The 25,423-nt window shown below is 37.7% G+C and overlaps 1 protein-coding gene and 1 long non-coding RNA gene across 11 annotated transcripts in view; one reads left to right on the top strand and one right to left on the bottom strand.

Annotated features, from left to right (window-relative positions):
• Nucleotides 1–25,423, top strand: part of CASK (calcium/calmodulin dependent serine protein kinase) — a 393,009-nt gene that overhangs the window by 249,219 nt on the left and 118,367 nt on the right. For all 10 annotated transcript variants that reach the window (XM_082446395.1, XM_082446397.1, XM_082446400.1 and 7 more), the window contains exons 6-9: nucleotides 4,547–4,649; nucleotides 10,242–10,417; nucleotides 15,764–15,886; nucleotides 25,210–25,293. In XM_082446395.1, the coding sequence (XP_082302521.1) occupies nucleotides 4,547–4,649; nucleotides 10,242–10,417; nucleotides 15,764–15,886; nucleotides 25,210–25,293 (486 nt within the window). The remainder of the gene's footprint in view (nucleotides 1–4,546; nucleotides 4,650–10,241; nucleotides 10,418–15,763; nucleotides 15,887–25,209; nucleotides 25,294–25,423) is intronic.
• LOC309652647 lies at nucleotides 5,258–25,203 on the bottom strand. The gene is made up of 3 exons (XR_014258846.1): nucleotides 16,786–25,203; nucleotides 14,961–15,156; nucleotides 5,258–5,422 (listed from the first exon to the last, which is right to left on the bottom strand). It is a non-coding gene; the product is annotated as an uncharacterized lncRNA (long non-coding RNA).

Here is a 25,423-nt window from a genome sequence, read left to right as displayed (position 1 = left end):
CTTCTGCTCACCCTTCCCCTTCCTCGAACTCTGTTGATATCTTAGCTTTTTATTTATACAAAAGATAGAAGTAGAAAAGAAGAAATAAACAGATATGCTTGTTTGGTGCCATCCATTTATGATATTACCGGCCTCTCTTTATCTAGATCCCAACCCTTGTTAAATTCAGCTCACCACCCACTCCAGGCCTGAACCTCACCAGCTAAAATGAGGACTGCTGGGTACAAACACAGAATAGTGCTGATTGGTCTCGCTTCAAACTCATGACCACAAACCTCGAGTGGGCCCCTATGCTGCCAACAGTCCTGCTATATTTCCTTAGTCTGGCGGTTCTCAAAGCATGGCTCCTAGACCAGTAGCATCAGCATCACTCAGGACCTTGTTAGAGATGCACATCCTTAAGCTCATCCCAGACCTTATGAGTCAGAAACTCTGGGGATGTAGGCCAGCAGATCTGTGTGATTATGATACTAAAGTTTGCCAACCACTGTCTTAGTTCATTTTCATGTTCTTTGAAAACCCGTTTCACACCTTCACTCTTCTGCCAACGACCCCCTCTCCTTCCTCACTCCCACCTGCTGATCACTTTTTATTTCAAGTAAATGGAAAATAGAAGTGCTCAGAAGAGAACTTCCTCATCTTCTTACATCCACATCTGCCTGCATCTACAGGTGCCCCTGTATCCTGCCTTCTTCGCTGTCACTAGGGCCAACCCCCTTCCCACTTGCATATTATATCCCATCCCCTTTCTCTTCTGGGGTTGTTTTCTCCTTTCTATAGGATCTTTCCCATCAACGCGCAAATGTCTCTCTTTAAAAAAACAAAACAAAAAAACAAACCTCCCTGAAGATGTCTAGGTAGTGCTATGGAGTCATCTAATGCACGTGTTGTTATGTGAAAATTTTGAGTATTTGTATGTATTGTCTCATTTTCAAAACAAAACCAAACAATGGAAGGATAAACCAAAAACTAATGCCAATGAGGTGAGAGAAATTGGGCACGAGGAGAGGGGACAAAAGCTAGGCCTCTCTGAAAGGTATTTGTTTATGGTTTTGCCTTTGGAACTTTGTGTACATGTTTTGTATAATTAAAACCAAATTAAGTCAAAATCTAATTAAAACAAATTGGCCTCACTATGTAACAAATTGAAAGTATAACCACAAGGAGAATTCTTTTAAGTGACTTTAAAATAGGGTGGGTTGTTTTGTTTTGTTTTCATTTTACATAATTTTAGATTTACAGAAAAGTTATTGTACAAGAAAAGTACAAGGAATTCCAGACACCTTTCGCTCAGATTCCCCATATGTTAACATTTTACCTTTTGTAGTTAGTAAGTATCCTGTGGGGAGCTACTCTGAGATTATACAAACATCCTGTCACTCTTCAAGCTTTCACCCACTAGTTTAGAACCCTTTGCTGGTTCTTATCTGACTCAGTTATTACGATGATAACTGCCAAATGGTGATTTTCTAATGCCAGAATTTCTTCTACATTTATGAATTGATTCTCTACTTAAAGGAAAGCTTTTCCTTCTCCCCATTCATTTACTTATTTATTTACATCAGCATAGACTCATGAATTCTTACTTTGTTGAATAGTAAAACAGTATTTTGATACATCTCTGACAAAAAGAATCACGAAGAAATCCTAAACAGCATACAGTGGTTTTGTTGTTACTGGTAATGGAAATGTTGTTATTTTGAAACTTTTATACACACACATTAAAGGAAAAAGCAAATGAATGATTATGTTAATGTCATTAGGTACCAACATTATCTGACAAAATCGAAGAAGTAAAATTAAAAACTATAATTGAGTAGGAAGAAGCATCAGTATGAATTGGTGATTTATTTTTTTTCCTTCTAAAAATTACGTAATTTTTAGCTATGTCCACTTGAAGAGTCGAAGCAGGGATAACCTAATAGCAATACTATACCTAATATCCATATTGTGGATTTAAATACCTTTACCCACTAAACAGAAATGGGGCTGTTTGGAGAAATGGTCAGTTCCAATTCTGGGGCAAGAAATGAAAAAGACAAGCCTTGAACACCTTGTGCCTGAAAGCAAGGAAGTTATCAGACTCCTAGAGTCTTAAAAAAGGACGTAAAAGCTGACTTAAGTAGGGGCTCTCACTGGCCAAAAACAGGACAATTCGAGCATCAAAATGAATGATGACTGCAATTGATTAAAACACATCAAAAATATTAAAAATCTATAAATCATTATAGACAACCGCAGAAGCCTCCTACCTGGTCTCCTTTCTTCCACTCTTGTGCCCTTGCAATCTCTTCTCCACGCAGCAGCTCAAGTGATCCTTTCAAAACCTAAAACTCATCTTAATGCTCTCCTGCTCAAAACTTTCCAGTGGTTTTCCATCTTGCTCAGCCTAAAACCCAGAGTTCTGGCCTTGACTTCAAAACCCTAGACCATAGGGTCTTTGATCATCTGAATCGCGTTTCCCACCACTCTTCCCTTTGTTCATTCCTTTCCCAACACACTGGCTTCTTTACTCTTCTCCAAACATACCAACCCCCTTCGTGCCTCTGGGCCTTTGTACTTATTATCCTCCACACCAAGATCTTGCTTCCATGTGGCTTGCTCTGCGACTTCATTCTGGTCTGTGTTCACATATTACCCTATTAGAGAGGCCTTCTCTGACACCCCTTCCCTTACTAAATAGCAGCTCCCTAGTCTTCAAACCTATCACACCTACTTCTCTACCAGCCTAATTTTACCTCATAGCACTTAACACTACCTAGTCTTGTATTCATTTACATATGTTGGTTTCTTTGTTTATTCTCTATCTTAAGTTCCAATTTTATGATTTATCTCACTTAAGGGTTTGTTGAGAGTGACTGAATCCACGCTCTGATGGATACATAGATCTCAGTGTAACATTAACTTAAGCATAAATATAGTCAACAAACTATATAAAGTGTGTACTCTGGGATTCTGATTTAAGCTTCTACTACTCCTTCCTAAGAAGGTGATGAAGACACTGGCCAGGAGACCCTTTCTGGGTCTAGTTTGTATTTTCTTCTTCTGCATCATGGCCATCCTTTTCTAGGCTGGTTCATTTGCTGTGCCCCACACTAGAATCATGCTAGGGCTATTGCTTTTTTCTTCAGGTCTGTTGTCATTGATCTCTATTTGAACCAGCTGAAAGTTCCCATTGCGGGAGAGCACTCTTTATCAGTTGGTTTCTATAGAGGTTTGCTTGTTCTTCCATAGACCCTTCTGTCTACTTTGTGTCTTCCTGCAGTTTGCTCACCATTCATGTACACTTGCTTTTTCTCTCCTCTCTTTCTCTAACTCATACACACTCATACATACATTTATGTTCAAGGGCTCATCTTTCTTTGTGCTAGACTGTATCGTAAAGGTCTTTAAACAGCCTTGGACAAAAAGTAACTTCCAAAGTGGGACCCTGATGCTTTCATTGGGCAGAGTAAGGATCCCTCCCACTTTTGCGTCTCCATCATCAAACATCTCTCCGGGTGTACCAGCTCAGAGTTTTATTGCACAGGTCTCTTCATGCCCACTCTCATGCAGGCGAAACCTGAACTAAAACTGTGTCATTTTATGTATGAGCAAATATAGGACAGAATAAAAAATACTTTTATCTTCCAAGCCTGAAGAGGCTTGCCTTTTTCACTAACTGGCATTTTAAGAACAGGTCGTAGCATATGTAATGTTAGTCATGTTGGAGAGCATAGTGTTTGAGTAGAGACCAAAGTTCCCTACAATTAAATGCTTCCGTGACACCAGCCCCAGCAAGGTCCCAGAAAGAGGCAGATGCAGAGGACAAGCTCCTACAAAGAAACTCTCATTGTGACCACAAAGCGTATGATTCTTAGCCCTGGTCAAGCAGCTACTCCTCGGGGAGTTTGTCTTTACCCTGGACTAGAGGCCAGCCAAGTAGTCTCCTTTCCCCCTTCTCCTTTCTCACCTCCCATTCCCACAGAGAGGAAGGGCAGGTCCAGAGAAAAGACCCCAGGAAGAGCATTGAATTCCCCAGGAGCCAGGCTCAGTTAAAGGCATTAAATCTGACTCTTCTTACTTGGGGGTGGAATGAATAAAGAAAAGAAATAGGATGGTGGGAGAGTGGACAAAGAAAGGGCCATCAACATCCCCTAAGGGCCAAGATACAGTGGCTCTGTAGGTCAAGTCAGAGGTTACAAGAAACACAGGTATAAAATATATTTTTCCTTAAACAAATGTAGAGTGTCACTCAAAGGAAGAAAATATTGCATGAAAAGGCAGAAAACATGTCTGTCTTGAACATCCATGCTTCCTAAGTAATTCCTAGCACCATACCCTAGTCTTGGAAACAAATAATTCCTGAAAAATATTGGATAAAACAGGTAAGTCTTTGGAGAAATCAGCCAGAAGTAAGAATAGAGAAATAATTCAAGCATCCAAAGTAATTCCAGGAGTTTTTAAAGTGTTACAATATGGTCATGTTATTCGGTTTTGTGTAAATTGAATTGTTCATCTTCAGTTAATCCTGATCTTTGGTTTGTTTGTTTGTTTTTCTTTTCAGCCCCACTGTGTTCTCCTTGCCTCAAAGGAAAACTCGGCACCTGTTAAACTTGGGGGCTTTGGGGTAGCTATTCAATTAGGGGAGTCTGGACTTGTAGCTGGAGGTAAGAACACTATTTTTAAAATTTCCTTCAAAACCTCGTCACTTTCAGGCTGGTGTAAAACTTTCAAACTAAATATTAGTCCATCCTCAGTGTTTCATACCGCATTCCACCTCACCCTAACCCACCCACAAAAGTGCCATAATGTAGTTTTGAATTTAATAATTCTGTAGTCATAATTAGAATTTTAGTCCCTTAAGATAATAGACTCTGTCTTTTTACTCTTTGTATCACCAACACTTAACAGGGAAGAGACCCAACATACAAAGATTAAAACAGTATTGGAAGAAGATGATATTTGAGGCAAAGTGACTTTTAAAGTTGAACTGGCCAAACGAAGTCAAATCTAAAATATGTGGATTAACTACTTTCAGGTTACATCTATGGCTAATTCTTAATTTCACACTGTTTTCCTCTTTCCATTTGTGAGAGAGTCCCACTCAAGCCATCAATCTGTGTATTTGGGAAGAGCAAGCAGATGTGAGTACAGACTGATTTTATTATTAGCCAAAACAAACATAATTAGAAAATTCCCATGCCAGAAAAAAAAGAAGAAAAGTTCAAACAGAAACTTTCTTCACCAGTGTACAGAGGTGGATGCTAATTACAGATTCAAGTATTTGGTTTTATTTATTCCTTTCAGTAGATTCCAGCGCAGAATGCTGCCCTGTTTTTAGTTTTGTTCTTTAGTTTTGCAAATTACTTAGTTCTCCCTTCTGCAGACTACCAATCTTCTAGTCATTGCTTTCTATTTTCCATCTCGAAGTACTGCCAGCCTTCACAAGGAGGAAAAATATCAACAGTATTAAATTCAAATACCTAACAAATGATAAATATCAAAATAATAATCTTTTACACAGGATATTTCATTTAATTCACTATTACTAAAACATCAAAGCAGTATTAACATAGACCATCTTCTGAAAAATGAGCCATGAGTCATAGTTGTATTCTTTAAATCATTATTTTACCACATTGCCCTCTAAAATTAAATTGTGTTTAGATTTTCTTCTAGTTTTACATTTTCTTCTAGCTAATCATTTCCAAGAATATGAGAAACTGCAAGTTGAGTATAGTTTTGAAAACTGATTTTTTTTCCTTCTAATTCTAATGAACTAGTGAATTCAAAACTAATGAAAAGTTTTGAAATTTTTCATCTGTGATTAGAAGACTGACCATAGGGTCAGGTAACAAAGAACAGTTTAATCACAGAATCATTGAATCTCAGAATTCGAAGGGGCCTTAACTTCTCCAGTCTTGTAACTAATGATTGAATTCACTCATAAAATTCCCAACAAAGGGCTGAGCTCTAGTTTAATTCCTCACGTGGCAAAGAATTCACCATGTCCCAGGACAGTTCATTCATTTTTGGAAAGCTCCTAAGTATTGAAACGTTCATCCTTGCGTTGAACGGAAGTCTGTCTTCCTGTAACTTCCACCCAGTGGTCCTAATTCTGACTTTTGGAGCCACAGTAAACAATTTTAACCCTTCCATATGATAGTCATTCAGATGCTTGAAAACAGCTATCATGTCCCCCTAAGTCCTATCCAAGTTAACTTGCCTAGGTTAATTTAGCCATTCCTCACATAAACTGGTTCAGAGTCTCCTGACTGTGCGCCAAGTACAGAGCCAAGACTGAGCACAACTACAGGTACTTCCAAGCACACAGAAGCTTGAGGTTATCACTTCTTTTGCCGTGGATCTTACATTTCTGTCAGGCTCCCCAAATTTCATGAGCTTTTTGGACAACCCTATAACACTGCTGGCTCATATTAATCTTGCAATCAACTACAAATCCTAAATTGTTGTTTTTAAACAAACGTTGCTGTTAAACTAACTCTCTCAAATCCGGTATTTGTACAAATCACCCCCATGTTAAGACTACACAATTAAATAACACATAATTTCTGACGATTACATCCTCAAGATTGATGGGATGATACGAAATAAAACGAATTCCTTTTATATGCTATATACTGGCCATTTATAGTGTCTTTGCTTCTCTTTATCTGGATCTTCATCCTGTTAGTATTAAAAATGGTATGGGCTTCGTATTTTACTGTGCATCTCAACTGAAGGGGAAAAATGGATTCATTCGATTTACCCAGACATTTTTTTACATGTTAATCTGTTTTCCTAAAGTCCATGAATCTTTCCCCTAAATTGTATATTTTTAAAGCTGATTTTTAACCCACAGTGTGTCAGTTATGCAAAATTTATTTTTCTCAATTCTTCTAGAATTAAAATACTTTGTGATGGTCAAAATATTGTCATTTCTTAAACATACCTTTCCTTGCAGTCTTGAAATACCTACTTCAAGCATTGCAATGTCTTTTAAAATACAGTCTACATATGTAGATAAGGGATAAATGATTTCTCTTATAAAAAGCTTTCATGTTGTTTAAGGTATCAATACTTTTGAAAATTTTACTATTTATCAGCTCATTTGCTAATATTTAACAGAAAGCTATTTTCCCGTCAGATTAGAATCTTTGATCACTCAGTCCTCCAAATAGAAAGGAATTCTCTCCTTTATATGTTCCATATAGTAAAAACCATTTACGTATATTTGCACTTCCCCTATCTGAAACTCAGCTGTTTGGAAAACTCACTTATCCAGAATATATCTAGGAACCTAGGAAATAATTATAATAGCAGCAAGACATTTCCTGCCCTTAATACCTGTTCATGGTTCTCTCAAGTGAGCATCTAAAGACACACTCTGAGGCTGACATGCTTCCATTTTTCAGAAACTTTTGTGGATTCGTGTTCCTTCATACCTTGCACCTGCTCTTCCCTCTGGTTAGAATGCCTTTTGTCATTTTATGTATCTAGTTAACTAAGTATTCTTGAAGGCTAGCTAACAATCATCTCTTAAAAGCAGGCTGATCTTCACCGTCCCAAGTGAGGTAACCCTATTCCTTCTGTCCCATATTACCATAGCTATCTGGGCTACATACCTCCATGTAGCATTTGATGCAGGGATTTGTAATTATATCAAAGACTGAGGTTTGTGAGGGCAAGGGGGGACCATGGCTTATCTCTTGTACGCCCACAGTGGTCCTAGATTGTGTCTGGGACCTAGCAGGCAGTTAGGAAATTTTTCTAAATGAAAGAATCTTGTTTCTAATGAGATTACAGTTTATAGCAGATTTTATGCAAAAATTAGGAGAAGACAAGGCTAGAGTAAGCATAGTGAAAGAAAAGAAATGAAAGCCTGACAGAAAGAAATACATTGAGCAGACACCAAAAGTTGGAAAGCACAGCAGCCTTTTGGTACTGAAGAAATCAACCCTTGCATACCTCTGAAGTTCCCAAGGGCGATTTTGGTTCCATACCAGAGTTCTTTCATTGGTATCCACAGTGATAATTCTGAGTCATCAAGAAGAAGTTAAATTATGTGCAGCATCTTGTGTAAGAGAAGTCAGGAAATTGTAGAAAGAGAGCCATCCAAAATTATTAAAGTAAAAAGGTTTGGGTGTGTAAAGATCCAGGTCCTAAAGTATTGAATATGTACCTATTCAGAACAACTCTCCCCACCCTGAGGTTCTAGGTAATAAGCTTTTATTATATTATCAAAAAAGCTAACATTTAAATATTTAAATGTACATCAGAAGTGTCTCATATACAGTGACATTTAATTTGGCTTGGTAATTGGCTTCCCGTTCTTAGAATTCTGTGGTCAAAGTCATAAAAATCAAGTGACCACAAAGAAGGAAAAGTCAAGTGATCACGAACCAGGAAATTGGGGAGGTTGGTGTATGTTAAAGGTTAACTCCAGTCCTTTCACACCTACCGATCTTCATGAAATAAAAGACTCATTCCTATGTATTCTTTCTACCAGGGTCTTTTCCCCTTTCATCTATGAGCAAATTCTTGAACCAAAAGACATGTATATTCCTCAAGGATGAACCCTAATTCTCCAGAACCAGGGTAGTCTTCAATCTGGATAAATGGAAAGAACCTCCCCTGGCTGGCCGGGGCTGGCTGTGGTGGCTCCGACTAGTCCCAGATTGAGGCCTACATTTTGAGATGCTTGGTCCTGTCTTGTAAGGGAAATAGTAGGAGTCAAGTTGAGTTTCAAAGCAGTATCCCAACCGTCGGCAGGTACCTGGCTGGTGCCCTGGTACCAGTACTCTGATCTCTTACCCTGCTTTTCCCTACTTTTACCAGCTCCTGTCCATCAGACCAAGGCAAATTCTCCAAGGGCACTGCCCTATCCAGGCTATTAATGAAGTAGAAGGCTTAGTTCTCATCATTTCTACTTCTTTTTGTTACTTGAGGGAACCAAATGGGGCAATATGGAAATAAAAATCTTTCCTTCCAACCAGTAGAGTTTTCACTGACCTACTATACATTTTAAATAAAAATATTTTCACTCCCTGAGCCCTGAACTTAATCTCTTCTATTATGGGGGAAGGAGAGGAACCATTATGATCTGCAGCAAAGGAATATTCCCAGGACACAAGCCAAGAGCTGCTTTATCCTTCTCATCCCAACCAGGTTTGACAATCACCAACAAGACTTTTATGATATATTCTCTCTAGCTGGATTAGAAGATCTCTGAGGTCTTTTTTTAAACTCCGATCACAGTTCTGAGCTCTACATAAAGTTTTGTGCAAGCTTCAAAATAAAAATTATATTGGACTCGTGATGATGAGGGTGGGGCTGTAAGGGAAAGGGAGGAGAGGAGGGGCCTGCATAGAGCTAGAAGAGCTGCCAAGTCTGGTGGGCAGTTACCCTCCCACAATAATTTCCCTACAGGGTACAAGCCTTTCGTTCTCCAGTAGAAGAAAAGACTTCTTTTGGGATGCTGAGTTAAAGATGGTTACTAGTGTACAAACAACTGCTTTCAGATTCCTTCCTGAAACCTAACTTTGATAGGAAAAAAAGAAAAAAGGGCTTCAAAAAAGATAGAAGTCAAAGAAGATTGAATGGGAGGAGCTTCATGATTTTACTTTGGTTTATGTCATATATTTGCTCTCATTCTGTTCAAATGTTAACATTTGGAGGAAGCTAAAAAATCTTATTATAACAAAATATTACTAACCATTGTTAATTGCTGCAATTAATTCCTAAAATCAACTGAACAGGATTTCAGATTCATATTCCAAATAAAAGTTCTCAGCATTAGGTTTAATTTGAGAGTTTCTATTTGGCAGTCAAAAGTAATCTTTTTCTCTACAGATATTTTCTCACTTGCCCCCACTCTCCCTGCCCCTGCCTCTGCTCTATATTTTTAGTAATTTTCAAACTTGTGAAAATTAGAAAATTTAAACAACTTCTTCATGAAGCAACAAATAGGTAAATACTTACCATGCAGCCTATGGAATTCAATAGGAAGTAACAGTGTTAGAAGACAAAGTACCTCTCCTGGGCTCAATATTTTCAAGACGTGATTAGATAAATAATTTTTTTCTTTCTGCCTTTTTTCCTTGATTTTATAGAGGAGGGGAGAGGTGGTAAGAGAATATTTGCATTGTTAACCTTGTCATTCACACTGTTATTGTTCTATTATTTTCAGTTTTCAAATGGGAAACAAAAAGCCCATTTTATGTAAACATTTTTCCTTGATGTTGTCATTTTAAATGTAGGACGCGTCGGAACACCTCATTTTATGGCCCCAGAAGTTGTCAAAAGAGAGCCTTATGGAAAACCTGTAGATGTCTGGGGTTGTGGCGTGATCCTTTTTATCCTGCTAAGCGGTTGTTTGCCTTTTTATGGAACCAAGGAAAGATTGTTTGAAGGCATTATTAAAGGAAAATATAAGGTAACATATTATGAACGTTTTAGTTTTCCATTGAGATTAAATTATTCTGAAAAATGTGTTGTGAAGTTGCTGTCTGTTTTTGGATTACTTACTGGTTGTCACATAGTCACCCAGTCAGAGATGCTTGCATCATTGATCCACCAGCCTTGTTAGGCAACAAAGGCCTCAAGTAAATTTGACCCTATCGGCCAAACTGTCATCCAGATGACTGGCTTTAAAACAACCATTGCCTCACCCCTCCCTTCTCATTCCCTCTGTGCTGCCCCTAAAGTCTAGCCCATGTATTTGGATTCCAACTCTGTGTTCAGTCCAGAAGACAGGGTCCCCACTCGTCTTTGATACAGTGTAAAAACCAGAGATCAGATGGATGTCCCCCTTTTCCTCCATGTGCTAATCAACAGTGTAAGAGTCCTGGGCTCTCAGAGTCATATAGCCACACTACAAATCAAATTTTTTTACCACAAGTACATTCTAGCAAAACTGCCTCTTTAGCTAAGTCAAAGTAATTGGTTAGTGCCCTACTTATTTCAAATAAAATTCTAGCTCAGGGAAATAATTTGGACTGCTCCTTGGAATTTATTGTGAGCAAATTTGACCTTTTATTTTACCCTGGGTAAGGTGTTTGTGACAAACCTGTGCCCAGATTTTATAGTATCCATTAGCTGTCTGGTGACCGAACCCATTTATTCAGGCTAAGCTGGAAAATAAACTTATTTGGCCCTTCTTTGTGTAATTTGAGAAAAGGGCTTTATTTTTATTACTTTTTGCTTGATTTGTAAAGTTAAAATGGAAATTTCATCCAGGTAATTAGTCATTCTTTATCTTAATTTTAGATTTAGTGTCTATTAGCCTTTATTTGATTTTGCTTTATCATACATGTTATTTTATTGCATTTTATGTAGTCAGCCAGCACAGCTGAAAAATTTGCCGTTTACCTTCCAGGATAAACTGAAATGCCAGTATCACAACGGCATTTCATAATATAATTTAGAGCCATTTTGGTGTGATTTAAATATTTATATTCATCTTTGGCTACTGTGAATTGGAAACTGCATGTACTATTCACAGACTACTGATTAGTACATTATTACTTTCATTACTAAGTAATTTAAGAAGTCATTACTGACATCATGAGTGGCTATACCAAAAAGACCTAGGGGATTCTTAGAAATAAGCTTAAGGTTGGTTTCACCACCCGAGCTCTTATACTTTATTGCCCTGTACTACCTTGTATGGCTGACGGAGTAGGATGCTCTGTATGGGAAGCACAGAGGAGTATGTGTCTGGATATCAAATCAGGGCAGCTTATTTTGAGGCAGTTCTTTTTCCTCCCGTTATTATTAACACATGTACTTTCTATTCAACAGAATCACTGTTTCATTTTCAGCCATGCCTGGCAACATAAAACGAAACACACAGGTTTATATAACACTACACTCCAAAACTGTGAGGCCCCTAAAGTTGTTTTTTTCTTTTCAATTCCTCAGTTATGTTAGAATTTTATATGGGACTTGAAACAAATAAAGAAAAAGAAAAAAAAAAAGAAATGAAAGGTAAAGTAGTTTCAGAGTTGTAGCCTTATCCTTTAAGCCATAACTGAAGCTTGTGGAAGTGAGAAGGTGGGAATGGTCTGTACTTTTTTTCCCTTGGGCTTTATGTACCATCAGCTTATAAAGGCATACAGGTTTGTCTTTTATTTTATTTGGATTAAGATATATGCCAAAACTCTGTTAACAGAGAAAGATGTTTTAAGTATAGGTTTTTCTGCTTCTCTTAGAGTCAGTTGACCACTGGGGAATAAAATCAATCCTTTCAAGGTAACTAAAAGTCTCAGGAAACTGCTTGTAAGTAATCATCCCCCTCCAATCCCTTGAAATTGTAAGTGGCTATCAGGAATGCACGGTTATGGCTTTCTGGTTGAATTTTGCCAAGTGAAATCACAGATACTAGCATATGAAAATAAACACAGTAATGCATCAGCATAATAATAATACTAGCAATAATGATAGCTAACTCATACATAGCACTTACTATGTTCCAGGAACTATTCTAAGCACTTTACTTATATTAACTCTTTTCATCCTCACAGCGACTTATGACGTAGGTTCCATATAATAAAATCTCCCACCTGCCTTTTTGAGTTATAAGCATTCGCTAATAATAGAATTCTTCCTTTGTGTTTGTTCAGTTGCTAACTTCCTGGTTTCCAAGGCAATGTGCTTCATTCCAACAGCTTCTGGTATTTGATTTTGTCTATTTTTAAAGCATTGAATAGTTATCTTTGTTTCTTTGTTTAAAAAAAAAACTTGGACTGTTCACATATGTCCAAAAATTTGTTTGAAAATTTCCTATTCTTAGCATTATAGTATAATATAGTCAGATGGATGGTGGCAGCTATACCATAATTTCTGTACCTGGGGGTTTGAAGCTTTGAGGTTAATTCATATTTACTATTACTTGGCTAACCTCACCTCTCACTTATATTCATGGCTTTCCTTACAAAAGCCTCAGGTTTTCAGCATCTTGAAGTATAGATCCATCTCTACCATCAGTGATGAACCTATTGGGCCTTTAAAAAAATACTGTGCTGTGATTGTGTCAGCATTTATTTTTACATTTTTTATTACTGAAAATTTCTAACAAACAAAATAGTAGAGATAATAGTATAATGAACCCCCAGCTTTAACACTTATCAACGTACAGCCAACCTTGTTTTATCTATATTCCACATGCTACTAGATTATTTTGAAGCAGATCTCAAAAATATTTTATCACCCTGGTGGTCCTTAGCAAAAAAAATATTAAAATCCTTGATCTCTATGAGTATTTTCAGGAAAATTTTGATGACATATTTTAAATGTAGTACATTTAAATTGTCATAGTTTATAAACTACTACTGATCTTAAATGATTTTTGTTTTGTTTTGTTTTTGTTTGTTTGTTTGTTTTTTATTTATTTATTTATTTATTTATGGCTGTGTTGGGTCTTCGTTTCTGTGCGAGGGCTTTCTCCAGTTGCGGCAAGCGGGGGCCACCCTTCATCGCGGTGCGCGGGCCTCTCACTGTCTCGGCCTCTCTTGTTGCGGAGCACAGGCTCCAGACGCGCAGGCTCAGTAATTGTGGCTCACGGGCTTAGCTGCTCCGCGGCATGTGGGATCTTCCCAGACCAGGGCTCGAACCTGTGTCCCCTGCATTGGCAGGCAGATTCTCAACCACTGCGCCACCAGGGAAGCCCCTTAAATGATTTTAATTTAACTTTTTATTCTTGTTTACTAGCTTACTTGATCTTTTAAGGTCAATATGGGAGAATACTATTTAGCTAAAATATGTGCTAACATTTAATTTCAATTAATTTTTTTATAAAGGACAGAAATATATTTCACAAAGTCTCTAAAAGATACAGTGTCATCTTATATCACTTATTTCTGGATAGCCAGTTGGTATCTACACAGCAGGAGTTCTTAGCTGCCTGGCTTTAGTATTCAAATAAGTGAGACTGTTTTATAGCCCTGTTTTGTTCCCCCTTATGTACTCAACCTCCCAAATTAATTTCAACTAGTCTTCTCTGCCAAAGGAAGAAAAAACCCTGGATTGGGCTTCCTCATAAAAAGGACTGGGGAGTATACTTCTCAACCTCTATTCACTTCAGAAGTCTTACCACCACTTTCAGATGATTTCTCAACCCCTTTCCTGAGGACAGATCATTCAGACTTTAAAAACTACAACATCAGCCCCAAGATGGGGAAGAGGAAACAAGACTATCTAAGCCCCATCTAATCACTTACCTCCTTATTTCAAACTCGTCAACTGATCACAATTTCAGTAGGATGACAATATTTCAACAGTCTCATGGCATTCATTTTTTTTTTTAGAAGAAAGTAGAAGCCTAGTGCTTTTTTTTTAAGTTGTTTATTTATTTATTTATTTATTTAATTTATTTATTTTTGGCTGTGTTGGGTCTTCGCCTCTGTGAGGGCTCTCTCTAGCCCGCGCACCGCGGGCCTCTCACCATCGTGGCCTCTCTCGTTGCAGAGCACAGGCTCCAGACGTGCAGGCTCAGCAGCTGTGGCTCACGGGCCTAGCCGCTCCGCGGCATGTGGGATCCTCCCAGACCAGGGCTCGAACCCGTGTCCCCTGCATTAGCAGGCAGATTCTCAACCACTGCGCCACCTGGGGAGCCCCTGACATTCATTTTAATTAAGGGATCTGACAAGAGAAGCGACTATCGTTTGGAATTCTGCCTGTTAGAAAAAGAAAATGGAACATTTTCCATTCCACGTCTACTAGAACAAAGCCTCACGTTAGCCAGAGCGAAATGTCTAATACTAACCCTTGGCGAGATCATAATGATTCATGTGTACTGTGATGCAAGTTGAGATTTCATTTGCCTTTAACCTGTTGTGGACTTTATTCTGCATCTTTCTCCCTTAGGAGGTGACAAAGGTCTCTGCCAGTTAAAAGCCATGACATTGCTTAAAGCTCCTGGCACCAGGCAGCTCCCATGAGCTCACCTACTCCATCTCTACCCTCCTGTCCCCACTTACCTTCCCAACTCCAAGCCCTAAGCATTCCTTTCCATTTTTTCCTGGTTCCTGGTCTCAGACATACCCCTTTTCCCAGGAGCCTTCCAACTCTTTTCCTCATAGATCCACAGCCTTTCTCACAAGTCGTGTGTCTTAGGAACAACTCATAATTTTTTTGTTTGACTTTAATTTACCTTGTGGCTTAGTTGTCTCATCTCTAAAAGAGAAAGAAAAGTAACTTCTTTAAGAACAATATACAAATGAATTGGGTTTTTTGAAGGGCCTATAATAATGGTATATTTTTTCCTAAATACTGAAAATGACATACAGTGACCAAAGTCTCCTATTAATAAAAGCTACTTTGCGTAACTTCACAATTACTGCTAATTCCAAGTTTTAAAAGCAAAATATTAAAAATATTTCTTCAAAATTTTAAATTTTTAAATTTTATTTTAGTCCTTTCTGGATCAAAGTGTTCTAACCTTTTTAGAGTCTACATTCTAGACTCTTTATTTTAGCTGAGGTAGAACCTGGAATCATGAACATTCTATTCTTCAATTATTAAAAATATTATTACATATATAACAACAAGAACATGTATAACGAATATTTACTGCTGCAAATTCTCATGTATTGAACAACAACAACAGAAAAAGAATTGCATCTGTCCTCTTCTTCCTTAGAAAGCAAGCCTTTAGAATCAGATTTCTCCACCCTGCTCCAAGAATTTTATTCACGTTGAAACAGCATAGGAATATTAAATAACAGAGAATGTTAACTTCTCACTGGACATAACTGTGTAATTTTCCTTTCCCCCTCTTCAGATGAATCCAAGGCAGTGGAGCCATATCTCTGAAAGTGCCAAAGACCTAGTACGCCGCATGCTGATGCTGGATCCTGCTGAAAGGATCACTGTTTATGAAGCACTGAATCACCCATGGCTTAAGGTACATGAGCTCATAGGTGGCCATCTATACTTTGTTCCAGTGACAGGAATGCATTGCTCTGTCAGGTGCCCCTTTCCACCCTTTTTTTTTTCCTGAGCATTTTTTCGTTACAGTTTTGTTCATCTTATTTGCTGTTTCTGTACATCCTCTGTAAACATCTAAGAGGATGTACCATTCGAGTGACATTCAGCTCTCATCACAAGAGGGTACAAAAGCGGATTAAGGCAGAATCCATCAGGGAGGAAGGCCTATTTGTTCTCTACCAACACATGTTCCAAAGATGTGCAACATGAACAACGGAAATAGCACTCAACTGTGTGATAATTAAAAAGTGATTATCATTATTTTGGGTGTGAATGTATACTTCATAGCATTATTTTTATTTCAGTAGATACTAGATATGGGTTTATCATCTTAGGAAAAAGGCAGATTTTAAAAGTTCTTTTTATATCCCATCCTGCTGATGAAGTATTAAAGATATAACTTGGGACTTCAATGAGACAGTACTATTTGATGAAGACATTACACTGCTCAACAGTTCCAGGAAATTCTCACTTTACATGTGAGAAAACTAAGCCTCAGAGAGGTTAAGAATCTTGCCCCAAGTCACAAAAGTTGTCAGTGGTGGAACCAGGATTTTAATTCAGCCTGCCACACCCCCTTCCTTTGTACTCAAGATCCTATCCAGTTCACTTACTCAAGGTCACCGCTCTCACATTTGTCCGCTTCCCTGCATCATCAACTTCCTATCTCTGTTGGATCTAACAAGCTACAGTTTATTTTTATTACACACACACACACACACATCTTCTCCTGACCTAACCACCCCCTCCAGCTTCTACCCCTATTCTCTGCTCTCCTTGACAGCAAAACTCCTAGAAAGATTTATCTCTACTCACTTTCTCCAGTTTCTCCCATCTCTTTGTCTTGAACCCACCCTGGTCAGGTTTGCAATCCTACCAACTCCACTAAAATAGCTCTTGTCAAGTCACTGCTGACCTTCACATTGCTGAGTCTAGTGGCCAAATATCAGGTTTCTCCCTCTTGGCATATCAGCAACATTTGACATCCATCCTTCCAAAACACTGTCCTCCCTTGGCTTCAGGACACCTCGCTCTCCTGGTTTCCCTTCTACCTCTCTGGCTGCTCCTTTTCAGATGGTGCTGATTCTTTCTCATCTCCCCCCACCAGATCTTCACAGTGGGGTGCCACAGCCCCTCCTCCTTCTATCTACACTCAGATCCTTGGAAACCTCATCTAGTTTTAATGGCTTTAAATGCTATCTGTACACCCTGAATTTATACCTTTAGGCTAGGCCTTGTCCCCTGAGGTATTCTTAATTTAGTTTACAGTTTTGCTCCCCAATACCTCTCTGATTTCACCCCTTACTACTCTCCTCTTCTCACTTTGTTCCCTCACGTTGGCCTCCTTGCTGTTCCTCAGCAGGCCCATACTTGCCTCAGTGCCTCTGTGCTAGTCGTGCCCTTTCCCTAGAATACTCTTCCCCAAGGTATCCTCATGACTTATTCCCTCAACATCTTCAGGTCTTTGCTTAGACATCAGCTTCTTAGTAAGATCTTCCCTGACCACCCAATTTAAAATTTGAGAGAAGGAATGTTCCCTGCCACCAGTATTCCCTATCCCCCTTCCCTGCCTTAGTTTTTTCCATAGTGTTGGTCACCATGAGACATACTTATATTTTACTTATTTGTTTATCTGTCTACTCCCATAAAATATAAGCTGCATAAGAGTGGGAATTTTTCGCTGTTGGTTCACTTCTGTATAGAACCTTTGAAAGTGTCTGACGTGTAGTAGGTGCTCATAAATATTAGTTAATGATTTAATGAGTGAATGAATGAATAAATGTTCATACTACTATACCATGCTACCTCCCCAGAAATTATGCAAAATAATGTATATTTAAACATAGATTAATAATGTATCTTAACAGCGATGACAAGGAATAATAATATTATCAATGTTGAGATTCCAGTGGATCTTGATTCTCCTTAAGAATATTACTTCTCACATCTGCATTCAACCCTCTGATACTTGGTTCTAGTTATTCTTGACTTGAATTTCCCCAGTTGTAGCTATTCCTGAAAAGAGTAAACAGTTCTGAGATACTTTCTTGTACTTATTTTCTCCCAGAAATAAACCACTTGGGGGGACTCCTATTTTTCCTTTGCCTCAGTTTCTCATAATGGGGATCTTTTGTTTGTTTGAAGCTAGTTTAAATGCCAAATAACAGTGAAAATGGCAGCCATATTAGTCATTTTTAAGATCCTTTAGAAAATTTGGCTTTCATTATCTTGCATATCTTGACTAATAACATTTATTTTTGGAAACCCTTATCCCTGCAATGATTATAGTTCTTTTTCCAAATAATCTGAGCTTAATACACAATAGATTTCTGGCACCAGAAAGACAAAAGACAAAAAGTGTCCGTAACTTAAATGAAAAAATTCCAGGAGGCTGCTTGAGCTTAGTGTCACCTGCCATGTCTGAACTACAGTTTACCTTCACTGCAGTGTGTTATCTGAAGATGGAAGAATTCAATGAGAATATTACCTAGCTGATGAGAACAGGCTTATAGTTCAGTACTTTTCCATGTATACTTCTAAATCATTTCTGTGCATATAAGTGGTGGTAATTTAGCAATGGCTAAAATTTAAGCTATGGTTTAAATATGAAAAACTCCTGAATAACTGCAATGTAGAGAAATAAAATGATGAAAATCCTTATAATGAAGAGTACTCAAAGTCATGATACCGTTGTTTTATGTCCAAAAAAATTATTTCTTTGGCAAACCACAAAAAAAAGTCCTGTTCAATCATACCATCTCAAAAGGGAATTTGAGTAAATAGACCAATTAATATGTGAATGTCTTGTGGTTGTTAAATTATACGTATTTAACACTTTTATCTAAATTAGTGCTGTTTGCTGTAAATATTCATTCCAACAAAAGTAAGACCAAATAAGATTGTAATTTTCTTATAAACGACTGAGCTCTTTTCACACCCTTTGTAGCCTTAATATATATAGACTTCAAGTATATTGACTATAATAAAGATGAAAAGGTTATTTATATTAGGCTAATCAATTTGAATTTTGGAAAAATCAATCAACACACCAATTAAATGTATATTCAGCATGTAGTGTGCACAAGGGACAGTGAATCAAGTACTTCATTAAAGTGCAAGACACGTTGCTATAGACATTTTTCTGAATTCATATCACATTACTATTAGTTTCAGGTAGGACTGTTTAATCCAGAAAAATATTATTTTTTTCTTTTGTCTCAGTTTTATAATGCTTTGAGGTTGTTATTATTTACTTGTTTTCTGGTATGAGGTACCTTAACAGACTTTTTTTTTTAATCTTGTGATTTCATCTGCTTAGAAAATATCAGGAATCATAATTTAAGCATAATTTTATTAAAAAAAATTTTTTGACTGTGTCCTTATATCTCTCTCCACTTCACCTTAGTGAATGGTGAGCAGCAGAGGTGTTCACTAGAAATAGAGTTCACAGTCTGCTATGCATTAAACTTCCCAACCTATTAGAGAGAGAAAGGCATAGTCAGCCTGTGAAATGAATTTTCAAATGCTGTTAATATAACATAAAGAAACAGAAAGATAACCTCAAAGAAGTCACACGTGAGAAGCACCTCACAAGAATACAGAAGTATGAGCCCAGGAAGACTAATGGGGGGCATGAGAGGTCACTGTAGGCCAGCGCTCCAGAGAGGGCTGCACGTAACATGTTAGTAGGACTGAAGGGGGCCCATGTGGGAGGTACAGAGGAGCACAGGCAAAACATTATAAGTGTTCAGGGCATTCAGGGGTGGGGTCAGGGAACACTGGCATAATACAAAAGTCAGCTATTTGAAGGGTTGCAGTAGTAGTAGCCTGAAAATTTGGTTTGAGGGAAGAATATATCTAGAATGCCAAATTAAGTACTTCAGATATTAGGGTATAGGGAGTTAAAAGCTACTGCAAGCTTTTGAGCAATGATACAGGGCAAGCAGTATGCTCATATAATTCCTGTGGACACTGTGCACAGGCGGGTTGCCTGTCGGGATGCAAGCAGTAGAGGCAAAGAGATCCTATAGAAGCTGGGCTGTCCAGTTAGGAAGCGACAGGGGCCTGGAGCAGGGAGTAAAAGTGGGAGTGGGAAAGAAATACCCAGACCAAGAGTGATTAAGGAAGGAAAATTGATGAGGCTCAGTTGAGTGATTCAAGATATTCAGAATTAGGAAGCCTGTAGAGGGGTTAAACATGTAGAGTGGAAGTGATTTATTTTAAACTTTCAAAATTTAAATTTAATTTAGTTGAGATTTTCTTGGTTCTTAGTATGAAGAGTACTTCTGGATATTGTGCTGCACATTTTTAGTAGTATTACGTTATGAGACTATGATTCTTATTTAAATCTTCTATTTTGGTAGGCAGTTAACCCAATTAGATTCAGAACACATGTCCTAGTCCACTTCTATGGGCTGTGATTCAAATGCCAATTTCATTTTCAATGCCTTTGCAATACTCCTCTAGTCTGTCCCACTTGTATGCTACCCAGAGGCTCATTTGGAACCTGGGAGGTACTTCATAAGCCATAGTTTAGTCTCAAAGTTCTTGCTCTGTTGGTTGTCATTGGTTTTACACATGGGTATACTAGGGATGTGCCAAAGCCCCTCCTTCCCCAGCTACCTCCTCTTTGTAATCCTGCCCCTGTTCTCTAGGGGTGGGGTGCCACCTCTTTGCTCTTCTTTGCTTCAGGCAGGGCTGGTTTGGTGGAAAGTGTTCTGAGGGGGAGGAACTTGGCTTCTTTCATGGTGATCCCCTGGAATGGAGTGGGTGAAGTCAAAAGGGTTCTGTCCTGCAGAGCCAACCTCTTCTCAGTCCTTTGGCTAAAGAGAGGAGGCTTTTCTTGGGGGTCATTTTGTCTGCGCTCCCCTGGGAGTTTCCAGGTTGTGGACTGCTCTCACACCCAGGTGAGGATATGTTAGGAGGCCAAAAAAACACCCCAGATATATCACCACAGGATCACACCTCTGAGTCCTAGGGTCCCTCCACTGTCGGACTTCTTTTCTCTAGCTTTCAATCTTCTGTTAGCTGCTTTCACTTTTGAGTCATTAATTTCCTTGTTATCAAGAACTCTTAACTAAAAAAAGTAGACTTTGGAAAAAGAAGAGTTTATTCTGTGGATTGGGGAGTGCTTTAAAAATCAGCTCCAATGCCTGTTTCTGGCTCTAGAATCCAGACATGACATGTATCTTTCAAGCCGCTTTCCCCAGGCCCTGTCTCTCTCTCTCCCTCTCTCTCTCCCTCTCTCTCTCTCTCTCTCTCTCTCTCTCTCTCTCTCTCTCTCTCTCTCTCACACACACACACACACACACACACACACACACACACACACACACACACACACACACACACACACACACACACGGCGTCAGCCAGAGACTTGATCTCAGTTCTACTAACTGCAAAGACTACAAAGGGCTTGAGAAAGGGAATGAAACCCCCCTTTTTCTTAAAAAGCAATGGAAATTTTTTCTGTTACATATGCCTAAAATGTTGAACAATTTCATTTTAAGTGAAATTTAGTTAGATTTTAGCCTCAGTTCAGTAGTAGTAATAAGGAAAGACCCCCTACTAGCTCTGTCCAATAAGAATTTTCTGCCATGAGGGCAGTGTTTATATCTGCACTGTCCAATGTGATAGACACTAGCCACATGTTGGCTGTTTAGCGCTTGAAATATGGCTAGTACAACTGAATATTTAATTATATTTAAATATTTATCATATTATTATATTTAAATTATATAAATATAAAAATATATCTTACCTAGTGGCTACTGTACTGGACATAGCAGCCTTAGACTCTCTATTCAAAAACATGCTGTAACTAGGTTCACCTTTTTTGGAAATGAATAAAGTGAGTAAGTTTTAAAAATTAAAAATGGGTTACAGATTTGTTCCTCTGTAATTCTCACTGTTCTATTTTTACCTTTTTTCTTATGTAATAGGAACATGTTTTCAGTTAGAAAATAGCCATTATTTAGTAAACTATTTGTTCTCACACACACACTTTAAAAAGCTCCTAAACTTTTTTATGTCGGAGATTTCCATGTCTTGACTAATAAAAGTGATTATTAAAACTCAGGGAAACCAAACATGTACCTATACAGCATCTCATTTAATCTTCATAACAGTCCTGTAAGATTAGTTTGCAAAAAGGCACAACTGATACTGAGAGAATGTAAGGTCATACAGCTAGACCTAAATGACCCAGAATTTGAACAAAAGTCTTTCAACTCCAAGGCCCTTGTCTTCCTACTATACCATGCGGTACCTTTTTGTTTGTTTGTTTTCTTCTTGTTGTTTATAAAACCTTCCCTGGGTTTTTTTTTCCCCTGTATTCTATCATGATACAAAATAATTTTTATTCAAAAAATAATGTAAAACCCATTTTGATGTTTGTTCTTCAGTGTACATTAATTAAATATCACCAGACCTAACACAATTAAAATTTGTAATCTACAAGCAATAACAGAAATCCATGAAAACATTCCATTGCTTGTTCTAAAATAGTAATTTTATCCTTCTCTCTGCGAGTTAATTATTTGATAAATTCTTATGTCTTCTGTATTGGTGAACCTATTTTGGCTCAGTGCAGGAAAAGGATGTTAAGCCCCTAAAGATAATGAAATTATTTCTAAGATGTTTAGCACATGGAATCTAGCAGAAATAAAAATTGGAGTCATTTTGACATTTGAGTGTTGTATGTGTACTCAAGATTATCATTTTGCTCTCCAGGGAACTCTTGTTACTATTAGTCATTAATACAGAAAATAAATTTTCAAGTGTTTGTATTCATTCCTTAGGAATTTTCACTGATAATAAGGTGAAGCGTTGACAGGACTGACTGTAAAATCCTACTTAAATTCAAAAGTAAATTTTGTAAGTACATGATACCAAAACATTTGATTTTAGAAGTAGTTCACATACAAAGAGAAATTTTAGTTACAAAATAATAATAATGTGATCTTGGACTTAATTTGAAAATATTATATGGTATCCAGATGGCAAATAAACACATGCAAAGATGGTCAACATCATTAGTCATTAGAGAAATACAAATTAACACCACAACGAAATACCTATACACACATATATCAGAATGGCTAAAATCAAAAAGACTAAAACACACCAAGTGTTGGTGCAGATGTTGAACAACTGGAACTTACACAATGCTATGGGAATGTAAAATGGTACAACCACTTTGGGAAACTGTTGGGCAGTTTCTTAAATGTTAAACATACTCTTATAAAATGACCCAGCCATTCTACTCCTAAGTATTTACCTAAGAGAAATGAAACATACATCCATACAGAGACTTGTACATTAATGTTCACAGCATCCTTATACATAATAGGCAAAAATTGGAAACAACCCAGGGTCCATCAACAGGTGAATGAATAAACAAGTTTATGGTACATCTATACAATGGAATACCCCTCAGCAATAAAAAGGAATGAACTATTGGTACATGCAACAACATGGGTGAAGTTAAAATATTTAGGCTGAGTGAATGAAGTTGGACAATAATTAACATGTACTGTATTATTCCATCTATATAAAATTCTAGAAAATGCAAACTAATCTAAAGTAACGGAGAGTAGATCAGTGATTGCCTGGGGTTGGGGAAGGGGATGACAGAGACACAAGGAAGCTTTTGAGAATGATGGATATGTTCATTATGATTGTGGTGATGGTTTTATGTTTATATACATATGTCAAAACTTATCCCATCTTACATGTGCAGTTAACTGTATGCTAATTATACCTCAGTAAAACTTTTTCGGGAAAACAAAACAAATTACATTCAGAGTCTATCTCCCTTTCACCCTTTTTACTGTTTCCATCTGGTTTCATCTACCATCATCTCTCCCCTGGATTACTACAGTAACCTCCTAACTGGTCTCCCTGCCTTTTTTTTTAAACCCTCGCCCCCTTCCAATCTATTCTCAACACAACAACCAGAGTGTTCCTCTAAACTTGTCAGATCACGTCACTCCAGCTCAAAAACCCCCCAGTTGCTCCATCTCCCACTCAGAATAAAAGCCAAAGGCCCTTTATGCCCTCCACCAGCCTTGCCACTTCTCTAATCTGATCTACTATTTACTCCACACACGGGTCTCCTTGCTATTTATTGAAAATTTCAGGTACACTCTCTCCTTTGAAAGGCCTTTGCATTAGTTGTTCTATCTGCCTAGACCCACTCTCTCACCTCTTTTGGATATCACTTTCTCAGTTGAGCCTACTTTGACCATCCTATTTTAAATTGCAATGTACCTTTACCCTGCCTTACTTTTTGCTTTATTCCATAGCACTCTTAACATACTCTATAATTTACCTTTTTTTTGTATTTTATCTTCTCCCACTGAAATATGAGCTACATGAGGGCCAGAATCTTTGCTGGTTTTGTTTACTTGTTAATCCCAAGAGCATAGAACAATGCCTGGCATATAGTAGGCACTCAAGAACTATTTCTAAAATAAATACTTGTAGCATAAAATCTTCCAGATACACTGACAAATTAGACTAGACTCAAAGAGGGAGACAAGGAGAATGAAACACAGATTGAAATATACATGAGAAGTTGAGGCAACTGGAGATGTTATCACAGAGAGGAATAGATTTAGTGGAAGCATGATCCCCCTCTTAACTACTAAAGGGGTATTATATGGAAGAGGTAGTATGTTTGCTCTATGATCCCCAAGGAGAAGAGCTAGTCCATACAAGCCAGATGTGGGACCAGGCTGAGTAAGAATTTTTTCACTTCCTTAAAATTGTAGTGGGCTGCCATAAAGTAATCTGTTGTATGAGGTCAAACAGAATGATCATCCATCAGCAATTGCAGGGGATCCCACGTGGGAAGTGGTTGAATTAGATGGCCTTGAAAAGTTTGTCCTAGTTTGAAGATACTGTGACTCTTTTAAATCCAGTTATTCCTGACAATTTAGAATGCTGAGTTAGTTGTGGAGTTAATTTTTTAAAGGCTCATTTTGCCTGACAAGATTGTATCAAAGGTAACTTCATACCTTCATAGTAATTATGATTAATTGTTTTAGCCACATAGCCATATATCTGAAAATTACATGGACCATTATTTTAGCCCTTTGTTATTGCTGAAAATGAAATAATATTTTACTATCAGTTTTGACCTTCATATCCAATTTGGGCTTACTGTTTATTTAGATGAAGTTCCTTCACTCTTTTAAACAGTTATGTGTGTTCATTATCTTTCATCTTTTATAGGAGCGGGATCGTTATGCCTACAAGATTCATCTTCCAGAAACAGTAGAACAACTGAGGAAATTTAATGCAAGGAGGAAACTAAAGGTAAATTAAAGAAATCATCAAAAAGCCAGATAGAGGCAGTTGATGATAATGTTTTTATTCTGTTTCAGTGCCCATAAATATTATCCTGGTATTGGCTGTTGCTTTCTTACAGCTAAATTCTTATTTCCAA

This window comes from Balaenoptera physalus (assembly GCF_965194825.1).
Source record: "Balaenoptera physalus genome assembly, chromosome: X".
Taxonomy (NCBI): Eukaryota; Metazoa; Chordata; class Mammalia; order Artiodactyla; family Balaenopteridae; genus Balaenoptera; species Balaenoptera physalus.
The sequence above is the reverse complement of the archived record's forward strand: the minus strand, read 5'-3'. Positions and strand labels throughout refer to the sequence as shown.